Genomic DNA, 12,608 nt, shown 5'->3' with positions numbered 1-12,608 from the left:
AATTTATAATAAACAAAATTGCCTATGATCATAATGTTGTTGTTGTTTTTGTTTAGTTGCTAATTTGTGTCCATATTTTTTGAGACCCCTTGGATATAGCCCACCAGGCTCCTCTGTTCATGGGATTTTCCAGGCAAGAATACTAGAGTGGGTTGACATTTTCTTCTCCAGAGAATCTTCCCAACCCAGGGATCTAACCTGCCAGCTCCCGTGTCTCTTGCATTGGCAGGCAGGATTCTTTACCACTGCATCACCTGGGAATATCTTAGTTATATAACAGGTCCTAATTTTAGAACATCTTAAAATCTTTGATTCAGATGATTTTTTTAAGGAATGATTTTGTAGCTCAGATACACAAGCAGCTCCTATTTTATGGCCTAAGTGACAAAACTGGGCTGAGAGCACAGACCTCCTGACGTTGCTCAATGTGCTTTCCTCGTCACGGGCTCTGCAAATCATCTAAAGACCACAAACCTCAGATTTAACATCAAGACAGGTCAAAACATACCTTCAGTGTTTATCAAAAATGTGTTGTCACCCCAGGACTGTACCAATTTATAAGAAGACTATGTCTGCACTGAGAACAATGTATTTAGGGCATAAAAATGCTAATTACATACAACTTCAAAATTCTCACCTGGGCAATAAAAATCATGAAGCCCTTACCTGATGATGGCAGTACCATTATATTTTGCTGAAGGTTCTCCAATGAGGACATGCCTAGATGATGGAGCTATCCCAACTTCTCCAGATGCTCCCTTATCTCCTCGAATGATTATTGATGCGCTACCTGAATTCAAGATGATACATCATACCACTCATGTAGAAAACACATGTATTCACTTAATACACACCTGGCAATGTCTAAGGGATTTATATATATGAATCCTGTGAGTTAATCCTCATGACAAGCATGTAAGTTAGGTGCTAATATTATCCTCATTTTACCAACGAAGACGTGTAAGCACACAGAGGCACTGAAGACAGTAAGGCAGATGACTTGCCCACGATCACATTTTAATGAAAGGGGATAAAGTGGGCAGTACTTCCAATACCATTCCCAAGACAAGCAAGTATGGGGATTGCATTCTACCCTATGCGTTAATCCACTTCTGCAGTAACCATTCTGCAGTTCCCTGCAACTGGCTATGTGGTTCGAGGGCTATATCTGTTAGCTATGTAGCAAAAGCAAGAATTCTTGGGGACCCATTTTTATTTTTAATTTTCTGACAACCATTTGCTTCTAAATGTTTATAAAATGTGTCAAGTATTCCTACAAGTGTGGAAATAAAAATCACATCAAGTAATTTGAGTATTCATATCATAATCTGGTAGTAACTTAAATGAACTTGTTTCCAGAAGCACACATTAGTTTCAAGAAGCAAAGGACTGGATTATTACACTATCACTTTCTATGGCAATGGATTAATAGTACCAACAGTGGTTTATCAAGTGTAAGTATGTCACAGTTAGGAATAAATAACGAATTTTTTTATATTAACAAATGATTTACCTTGATCCACTGGTATACTCTTGTCCTTGCATCTAATTAGTCCAGAGAAACATCAACTCTGCTGTTTAACACAATGTAAATAACTAAGCTAGCTGACTTAAGATTTATGTAAGAATATAATGCAAAAATATGATTGACTCAAATGCCTGAAGGAAAGTACTCTAGATAAAAATGCAAAAAGATTAACTACCCTAGGTGGCATCCAGGGTGACAGCATATGATACTCTCTACAATTCTAAGAATTTCCTTGGCCACAGAATTCTGCTTCTTTGGCTACAAACCCTTGCACAGGATGAAGTTCTTAATTTCAAAAAAGGACATGCAACAGGAGCCAAGCTTTCATATCAACGCTGCTGTGCCATTTTTTATGGGAATTATATAATGAAACCATTTTAGCACCATTAATCTTCTTTCTCCAGATGTAAGAAACAAATTTTCACATGGACCATAGGCAAATGAGAATTATGATGCCCGTTTCTGAAAGGTCAAAATATCTAAGCAGTTATTTTATGACGAAAACAGGTATAGATAGGCTGAAAGAGACATAATAACAGGCTAAGTTTTAAAACAACATCTTATTACAAAAGTAATGGTGGTCATTTTAAGTATGTGTAGAAAATACAGATACTCAAAAACCACTATCAACATTTCAAGTAAGTAATTCCTAATGTTTATGACATGCACATGACAAAAGTGGGATTACACTGAACACGTTGTTATAAAGCCAGTTTTATGAATGCAAAAATTATCCATGGAATTAAATGTTCTTAATTTTGATGCAAGTAAGGCTTTTTCTGCCACATTTTTTGAATACCTACTGAGTATTCTGTTAAATTTAACCAGTCCCCTGCTGTTCGGTCATTTAGGAAGCTTTCATATTTTACTTTATGAACACTACTAAAGTAAACATCTTAATTTTTTTTTTAAATCACACAGCTATATAGTATGAAAACCTTGGCGTGTGACCCTAACAATACTGCGTATTATAATTTTAGCTTTAAAAAGTCCTTAGCTGTTATTCAAGTAGGAAATAACATCCTCATGTTTTAACAGACATTTTATGAACTGTAAAAACAAACACTACCCATCATTGTAACTACTGATTATTTGGTCACATTTTTCCAAAAAACTACTTTTTCATTTCCAAACACGTCACTATCTCTTACCTTTTATTGGAGATATTTCTACCTCATCAACTGAGAGCAGCTGAATGGTGAAACGCCTGTCCTCCTCCAACGTGGCATCCTGAAGTGTGTGCAACACAATGGTCTTCTGGGATTCAGTCTACACCAAATGAGAGGACAACACGTGTTTTCAGAGTGGCCAAACTTAAATTTTGAATATTCTCATCAGCAGAATGACATTTAAGTTCATAAGCACTTTTTAAAGGTGCCCTTTCTTTAAACCCTTTAGAATTACGGGTTTCTTCCAGAAATAATTATTACATAAAAATTAGCTCTGAGCAAAAATCCCACTAAGATTCTTAACTGTAAGAAGGGGGAAATTTTTAACACAACTTTCAAATTTACTGAAAATTTTCAACCACTGAAAGTTGAATCACTTGAGTTAAATGGTCACAGTATGATGTAAATACATCACAGTGAGAGGTTTAATACTTATAAGGGTTATCTACCTACTACACCTTTTTGCTACTTGCTTTCTACACACTCCTGCTTCCTTCCTATTCCTTCCGCAGGTGTTGATTCAAGAGAGCTCATATTATTCCTTCCCTCTCTGGTCTTACACTTAGCTCAGTAATTTCTTAGAACATATGGTAAGTTTTCAGTACAGACTGGAAGAGAAAGAACAAGGAAAAGCAAATACACAGAAGACAACAAGCTTAATACTTTGCGATGTAACCATGACAGAAATCATTTTTATCTTCAAGGTCTCCTCCGATGCTGACTGAAAAAAGTCCAATTTTTCCCATGCATCACTGAACAATTTTCCACAGTTTGAATTCTGCTGTTTATTTCCTCTTATCTCAGTTTTGCAGACTTCCCTGGTGGCTCAGTGGTAAAGAAGTCGCCTGCCAGTGCAGGAGATGCAGATTCAATCCCTGGGTTGTAAAGATCCCCTGGAGAAGGGAATGGCAACCCACTCCAGTATTCTTGAGTGGAAAATCCCATGGACAGAGGAGCCTGGCGGGCTACAGTCCAATGGGTCCCAAAAGATTTGGACATGACTTTGAGACTAAACAATAAGAATCTTAGTTCTGCAATCATCTTTTGAGATTTTTATTTATTAAAAGTATTATTTTAATCTCTTCACTCTAGCTTCTCCTTCTTCAGAGTTCCTTTTTTTCTATTTTATAGTATCTTCTTAAAAATTTTATATAAGAGCTGCTAGGAAAATGTATACTTCCTGCCTCAGGCAGGAAGGCACTCATGGAAAATCTAAACTAAAATCTAAATCTAAACTTCCTGGAATACAGTAAACCACTCTCACCCCTTCTACTTTCCACACACTATCAGCTAGCTGAACTGTGTGCCTAGCTACACAGCCATTTGTTAGAGTGGAGACATAGATGTGTCAGAGCTGAATAACCAAGGACAACACAGCTATTATGCAGAAGTAAATGAAATGCGCCAGGCTGCAGAGCAAAAAACAAGATGCAGAGAGTCAAATCCAGGGTCACGCACAAGCTTATCCCTCCTGGTGTTCAGTACTCTGATCAAGGATGGCCTTATTCCCTGCGGGACAGATCAGACTATGTGCCACTTTGGCATGAATATCATGCTAACATCAGAAAACCTTTCTAATCATCTGGGAAGCAGATCCAGTGATTAGAATCTGGTAACTGAAAACTGACTGCTCATTATTACTATGTGAAATCTTCAAAGAAGTTTCAAAGTAATCTCTAAATTCTTCTCATGCCAAGTGAGGATTTTACAGAGGGCTAGGGCAGGCAACTGAGAGGTCTCCTGAGTCATCGCTGATCAGAATCTAAGACGTGAGTGGATGAAACATCTGTGACATCTGACATGGCATCACTAATTCCATTAGAGAAACCAATACCTCAAAAAAGGCGGCAGAATGTCCCAAGTGGCAAATGGATTGGCAGACGGCATCACTGACTTCATGGACTATACGTCCATGGAATTCTCCAGGCCAGAATACTGGAGTGGGTAGCCATTCCCTTCTCTCTTCCCAACCCAGGGATCAAACCCAGGTCTCCCACATTGCAGATGGATTCTTTACTAGCTGAGCCAGTAAAGAATTTTAGCTAGCTGGGTTATTTACTAGGGAAGCCCAATCACCAATTAGAAAATTGAAAGAATAAAAAAAGTATTTGCTTCCGTGTTGCTTGGAGTTGAAAGCTCTCATAATAAAAAAAAGAAAAAGAAGAAAAAAAAGAAAGCTCTCATAAAAGGCCACTAGACTCAAAAAAAAAAAAAAAATAGGCTATGTTTCATTGGAATTATCTTTAAATGTTTGGTCAGTTTTCGTTTAGAAAACCACCATGGGGACCTTCTACTCTCTTATATTTTATTTTGTTTACAGAAATTCATCTGCTTATACTTTCTACATCTACTATATATCTATTAGAATCAATTTCATATAGGTGTTTACATTTATTTGTCTAGAGTTATACAAATTAATCTCTTAAAATTTTATGCTTTCTCTTTTTAACAGTTCTTTCTTACTTGGTCTTATCCTGTGAGATTATTTTTCGTTGCTTTTTAAATAACTTATCCACCAATTCTACAGTTTTTCTGGTTTTTAACTAACTCCCTTTTGTTTTCATTTTTATGAATTTAGGAATTATTTTTGCGAACATGAAGCAAAAACCATGAAAGACTGATAAATCCAGACTCCCCAGGTTCTTCTCTTTAGCCTACTTGTCTATCTCAAAGCCAATCATACTATCGTATTTACCTTTTATACATACTATCCTAAATTTAGTTGGGGAAGGCCACCCTCCAACCTTCTTTGTGAGTTTCTTGCTATTCTTGGTCTTTTACATCTCCATGAAGGTTTAAGAATCAGCCTGTCAATGCTCTTTCACTTAGCCATCCCTCCTTCCAGGACAAAAGAGTTCAGAGTCTGACTGATGACTACTAGTTGGCTCTGGTTAGATTGGATTCACTGAAACCGTCTGCTCAGATTAACTGGGAGAAAGGGACAGCCAGGATTCCTTCCGAGAGGCTCTGTGTTCCATGTTTTAGAGCCCAAAGTTCTATGGGTAAGAAGACAGCATGGATCAGGTTAAGCAAGAGATGGCAAAACAAGACCTTTCTTTCAGAAAGGCAGGAGGAGAAAGGGGTGAGAAAGGATGAGATGGTTGGATGGCATCACCAACTCAAGAGACATGAGTATGAGCACGCTCCGGGAGATGGTGAAAGACAGGGAAACCTGGTGTGCTGCAGTCCATGGGGTCACACAGAGTTGGACACGACTGAGCGACTGAACAAAAAAAAGAAGTCAGAGGCATAGATAACGGACAGAAAAAAGATTTGGAGTGGGACCATAAGTTAAAAGATTACCCAAGGAGAGATGATGGAGGCATGGACTGTCACAACCATGGCAGAGTAGAAGGGACAGAAAGGGTATTGAAAAGGGAAAACTGACCAATCTCGGTTGTCAAATATATGCAAAAGTTACAGAACAGATGGAGATGGGGATGACAGCTGGATGTCCGGCTTGCTTGACTGGTTTTGCCCTCAATCGGGGAGGCAATGTGGACAGCAGAGTAGTTTTAATGGTTGATGTAGGCAGTGTCAAAACTAAATTTGATTTCAGACATTTAGGGAGGGGTGTGTGTGTGTGCGTGTGTGATTTCCCCACAGTGCATGTGATTTCAAAAAATTACAGACATAGTGAATACTGTTAACATCAAATGAATTTATAAGCAATACTATGGAAAAGAACATCAAAGACAAATTAGAGAAAAACTGCAGGCATCCTGATGATGACTATACCTCATCAAAATGAAGCGTTCCACTTAAAGGACTGAGGTCGTCCTTAGCCATCTCATCTATGGTCCACTGAAGTCGGACAGCTCCTTTACCTCCTGGGGACCGGACAACTGTCAATGTCACATACGAATCAGGGTCATCAGACAAAAGGGATTCATCTACCATTACCTGAAAAAAAGAAAGTCAACCACAATTTCTAAATCTAGAATTCTATTCATGGCATGTTATAATATAATCATGTGGCAGAAAACAAAAAAAAAAAATGCTTCACCAAATCCCATTCTCTTTTTGTCCCAGACACTCAGCTGCTGGGCACTTCCTAACCTCTTCTGCAATTAGGTGGAGATTGTTACCGAATATCTGGCCCAAAAAATATAGGCAGAGACTGCTAATCATAGTCTGGCCATCAGTTTCCCACACAATCTCCATATTCCGTCTGTCTCCGTTTGCCGGGTGACCAGAGGAGGCAGAGTCACAGATGGAGAGTCTAGTGCCTGAGACGCCAGTTGGAGAAGAGGTATTCATAAGACCTCAACTAGGAACAGCAATGTAGGACTCGGGCGTAAAGAAGAAATAAACTATTAAGGAACTGAGATTTGGGGATTCTTTTTATGGCAGTAAGACTCCCCACACAATACAGACCTAATATGAATTACATATATTGACTCTGTGAAGCAAAGACCAAACTGAGCCTATTCCATGCATTTGCTATATAGACACAAAAATATGGCACAACACCTTCCATTTTCAAGAAACACACCTAATTGGGGTTTTGTTTTGTTTTTTTTGACATTTTGCATTGGTGCCAAGAGTAGAGATCTGGAGCCAATTGATATTTATTGGGTTTCTATTATGCGTCACGTCTTACACCAGGGCTTCCATGGTGGCTCAGACAGTAAAGAATCTGCCTGCAACGCAGGAAACCCAGGTTCAATCCCTGGATCTGGACGATCCCCTGGAGAAGGGAATGGCTACCCATTTCAGTATTCTTCCTTGGAGAATTCCATGGACAGAAGAGTCTGGTGGGCTACAGTCCATGGGGTCACAAAGAGTCAGACATGACTGAGCGACTAACATTTTCACCTTACCTTATTTAAGCCTCACAAAAACTAAGAAATCTGAGGGCCAAAGATATACATATATTTGGAGAAAAGGAATCTGGGATTTAGTTCTGATAATTTGATTCCACACCGACTGTTGTTCATACCACTCCTCAGAGAACAAAAATAGCAAATGAGAGAGAGTTAAGTAAGAAAGAAAAAATCCATTATTAACAAACTGCATATATAAGTCCTTTTTGTTTCTGTAAATAGTAACATTCTAGTTTCAGCTTCACAAGTGTATTTCCATAAGTCTCTGCTCTACCCAGGGCTTTGGTATATTTAGCACATTGTCCTGGGAGTAGCTTATTAATTTTGACAGATTAATACCAATAATCTTGTCTCAGGGTTTTTCAGTTCTGAATCTAATCAGTGTCACCAAATAATGCTACCAGAATGTTCACTATGTGCACAAAACACTATATCTTATAGATACATGTTAAAATATAAATTCCATGTTATCAAGAGTTTCTGGCTGAAAGAAAGATAAGATATAAGGAAAGTAGCCACAAAGGGTGAGCAACAAGCTACTATTATTATTATCAACAAGTAAAATAGCAATTGACACCTACTGAGGGTAAAGTCCAATTATATATGCTTTACATATAACAACTCACTCCTCACAACAAGAGTTTGGGCGACTAAATCTTACTTTTAGATGATAAGACAAGTTGGGAATCTGAGGCTATTACAGTAAGACAGTAGTTCCCAGATCAAGGGTACACTAAGGTTTTTGCAGTAAACTTTACAACTGCAGCTAAAATAAAATTAATAAATAGAAATTATTTATGAATAATAGCGGATCTCTTCAGTTTCTCAAAAAGTGAGAGAAACTCGTAAATACACTCCCCAACAGCTAACTCCAAAAGTGTAACAAAGTGAAAGGTAAAAACATTATTATAAGGTTTCATCAACTGGAGGCTGGATTACTTAAACCCTGAACATTCATAATCTAACCTCGGAAGCTAATAGAGAATACATTTTTAGCACATTTCATACATTTTATAAAAATAAATTGCATATTCATATATACTATTACTCTGCAAATATGCAAAGAAGGCCTGGATGGAAATATAACCAAATACCAATAATATCTACTAATGATATCTGAGCGCAGTAATATTACGGCTATTTTTTTCTTAATACCTTTTGCATTTCAGACTTCTTAGGTTGCCTGCAGAACACTCACAGATACTCTCATGTGAATCTTTCACCCTTTACAGAACACTTACTTCCACGCATTCCTTTCTCAAGGGGGAGTCTCATGAGACTACAGCAGCAGAGGTACTCTGTTCTTTGATAGTTTCCATTTTCTTATGAAGTTGAAATGTCAGTGGTCAAATAATTAGGCAGTTATTAGTGTCTATCTAAATTGTAGGGCAAGCCATAGTTCTAGCCTTGCATCCAGAGAACAGTAAAGATAATAAGCATTAGAACAATTTGCTATTATTTAAAATGATCTAAGGTGAATTACTGATTCCCTGTAAGTGACTAAATAAAGGGGACGGTAGGTAACACAGGAGCCAGAAAAGTTGTGTGCATCAAAACCATTTAAAGATTCGTGTGGCTGTTTCGTCTTAAAACTCCCTTTGAAAGATAAAGTCATAGGAATTATGACGTAATCATCATGTCAATAATTATGATACACTTTATTTTATATTTAAGGTGTAGAGACAATTTAGTACTAGTCAAAGCTTTTCTCTCTCAGGGGCTGAGCCAATAATAATTGGGCTCATCTTGTAGGTCTTGAAAGCAGGCAGTCAAGGGGAAGTAAGAGGGGAGAGAGAAGAAATATAGGGAAACACATGAGTCAGGGGTGACTGTAGTGTTTTGTTCAATATAAATCAAGATAGAAGACCCAAGAGGTGAGGAACATAAATCTCTCCCCAGCCAAACCATCCTGGGGTCAGAACGTGACAGAATCTTTCCTCCCAACGAGGATGGCAGTCTGGTAGCAGAGCAGGCAGAGAACAGAAGGTCTAGACAAAAGTACCTCGTGGCCTGTCACACCCAATAATGGAAATGTGTCTCCTTTTTAACTGCCTGATGCCAAGAGCTCTCACTACTGTGAAACTGGCTAAGGTAGAGGACTGGCCCCTAATTCCACAGTCAACTCGAAAGAGCCTTGAGAAAAGAATCTTTAAGTAAAGAGTAATGAAATCTACAAAAAAAGGAAATTACCTTTCTACTATAAATGAAATGAAAAACGAGCCTAGAGGAAAGCACCCCCCACCCCCTGATATATTTCACTTACAGTCTTTTCTTCAAATCCAAATACTCCAAATGGAGAATCATTCTGTGGAATAACAACAGTTACCACAACATCATCGCCAAGTCTGCCACCTCCAGCCACCTTGATTAAGGAAATATTGAACATCTCCATGAACTCAAATTCATCATCATCAATTATGGTGATTTCTATCACTGCCGTAACCTGTAAAAGTAAAGAAGGAAGAAAGAGGGAGGGAGAGAAAGAAGAAGGAGGGGGAGAGGCAGGGAGGGTAGAATGTGTTACTAATTTTTGATGGCAAACATTTTTAGTTGGAATTTAGAAACACAGTACCAAAGAAAAAAGCAGGCATTTTCACCTGTGTCATAATACTATTTTAAAGTCATATATTTACAGCATTTCAAAGTCAAAATGTTTCAGTTCACTGTTTCCAAAATAAAGGAAATTATATATGTAATAAAATATAGTTACTGACTCAAAAAAACAATGAAGTCTTATTCTTGAACAAAAATATTTTAAACGTCATGCAGGTTCTAATAACCACTGCACAAACATAAATTTTAGCATATTTAGTATTAATATGACCTGATATAAAACTGTACCTCATAAATTATTACTATCTTCTGCAACTAAAGTAAATCCCTTTGGTTTCAAATTACTGTTCTTGTAATATAGGGGAAAAGACAAGAAGGAAGAAAATCCAAATTCGCTATTATTAGAAGTTTGTGATCAGGGATTTATTCATCTGTCTGGCTCTATGTTAAAAGATTTTATAACTTATAATTTGGTCCAGCTTGTAATATAACTATTGGTCACAAGAATATCCCAGCTGTCGTCCATATTTAAAATCCTTTTTTGTATCCCAAAGGGAAATGACATAGACATTTATCAAGAAATGGTTCTCCTACCTAAAACCACCTTTATATAATAACAGAGAAAATGAAAAATCTGGATGTCATACTCAGGGAAATAGAAACCTGAACAAAATCAAATGTTAAAATAAAAGCTTATCAAAATGCCTGGACCTCGTCAATACTGTGGAACACAGAATACTTGCCCTATAGGATGTTAGATTTAAGAATAATGATGATCCGAAGGGTGCTAAGTGATGGGACTTTAACTTTCTGAAAAGGATAAAGTACTGATAATATAAAGTTAGAAGGCCACCTCAATGAAAGTCAATTTGTTTCTCCTTTTAATGTAAAATCTACATTTCCTTTCCTCTTAGTAGAAAATGTTTTATAGTCCAAAATTTGCTAAAATCTCATGATTTCAAAATGAACAACAGACCTTTATGTGGAGGAAACTCTAGATCTGCATGCTTATCTTTTCGCAGTACTTACTATCCCCCAAGGGCAACTAATAAGTTGATGTACACTACACATATCTGTGCAGGCAAAATCAGACTGCATGTAAATCGATACTGTTGTTTGAAGTTACTAACATTTTCCTGATTGTTCACATGCTTTTTCCACTTACTGATTTAAAAATTTATGAACACATCTTATGCTTACATATTGCAAAATGCCCAGTTCACAAGCTTACAAATCTTAAGGAATATTGTGTAATTTTTAGCACTGGTTGACCCAAATCTAGAATACTGGTTTTCAGTTTTTTCCAGTTTTAACTACTGTGCTCCTTTTCTATCATTTTAGTCTTTTTTAATTGTAAAAAAAAAATGTTTTTGGATAATAATAAATGTACATAATAAATATCTTTAGTTATAAATGTATACACTTTTGGTGCAAATCCTAAATAAATATTTATATTTATAAACATTAAGAAATAAACAGAATAAAAAACCTAAAACTCATAGGAATAGTCTAGTTCATCAGGCAATATCTTATACATTCTTAGGTACCTCTAAGCCAATTATTATCCGTTTATAACTTTATTTAAAATAGAATACGAGGTGGGAAAGCTCAGAAAGGGTGAGATTCTTGCTTATTTATATCTTCTCTCCATGTCCATTAATAAATTATACATCAACTAACAGTATCTCTGTTAGCCTGACATGGGAATTTAGAATATTATACATTTAGCCATCACCACTGCACGTTCATTTGGTAGATGCCTATAAAATGTCTGAGGTACAACCAAAAAATGCTAATATGTCTGTGACTAGCATACTTGTCTATCTGCAAATTCAAGAATCCCATGAGATGGCTTAAAGTCTTCCAGGCCAGCACTGTCCACTGTTGCTTTCCAATAAACATTTACTGCCCCAAAGCTTCCAGCCAGCCGAACTACAGGAACTTGAAGAACGTTCAGGGGTGGAGGCACCTCATAGGCAGTAATGACTCCAGCATCCTTTAAGTAAAGAATATGTAAATTAAAATGCAAGACAAAAGTAACTCTTACAATTCATCACTGTCTAAATTTATTATCTCTACTACTAGTTCTTATACTTTACTCTTCAAATTAATAGCTGGATAAAAGTATGCATATTCAGTCTTCAGAACTCTTACATTTAAATGTTTTGTAAATAAACTTGCTTAATCCCTTGGTCTAGCTCAAAGAGAGCTTAAGAATTAGTCTATAAGAAAAACTTTGAGAGATGTTTTTCAGAAAATACAGGACACTGGCCCAATCAGCAGGTACAAGCTTTTGTATTACTATAAATATGTGAAAGTTCATCTCACTCTGGTAACGTGGAACTTAAACATTCCTCTGGGATCATCATTTTCTTCGATCATTATCTCAACCACTTCCAGCCCCGGCCTTCGCACAACGGGCTGTCCTGCAGAGACGTCAGAGTTCACCAGGCGCACATCAGTGATGCTGACAGTAAACCCTTCCTCCAGCTCGGGAACATCATCCTAGGTGCCAAGAACCAAGGGAGGAGA

General features: G+C 37.2%; 1 protein-coding gene across 1 annotated transcript in view; it reads right to left on the bottom strand.

The window, feature by feature from the left end:
- Positions 1 to 12,608, bottom strand: part of ADGRV1 (adhesion G protein-coupled receptor V1) — a 549,629-nt gene that overhangs the window by 359,892 nt on the left and 177,129 nt on the right. The window contains exons 56-61 of the mRNA XM_061151999.1: positions 12,405 to 12,581; positions 11,893 to 12,072; positions 9,787 to 9,966; positions 6,436 to 6,600; positions 2,680 to 2,797; positions 667 to 790 (exon numbers count right to left, since the gene is read on the bottom strand). Coding sequence (XP_061007982.1) covers positions 667 to 790; positions 2,680 to 2,797; positions 6,436 to 6,600; positions 9,787 to 9,966; positions 11,893 to 12,072; positions 12,405 to 12,581 — 944 coding nt within the window. The remainder of the gene's footprint in view (positions 1 to 666; positions 791 to 2,679; positions 2,798 to 6,435; positions 6,601 to 9,786; positions 9,967 to 11,892; positions 12,073 to 12,404; positions 12,582 to 12,608) is intronic.

The sequence above is a fragment of the Dama dama genome, chromosome 9, assembly GCF_033118175.1.
Source record: "Dama dama isolate Ldn47 chromosome 9, ASM3311817v1, whole genome shotgun sequence".
Classification (NCBI taxonomy): domain Eukaryota; kingdom Metazoa; phylum Chordata; class Mammalia; order Artiodactyla; family Cervidae; genus Dama; species Dama dama.
The sequence above is the reverse complement of the archived record's forward strand: the minus strand, read 5'-3'. Positions and strand labels throughout refer to the sequence as shown.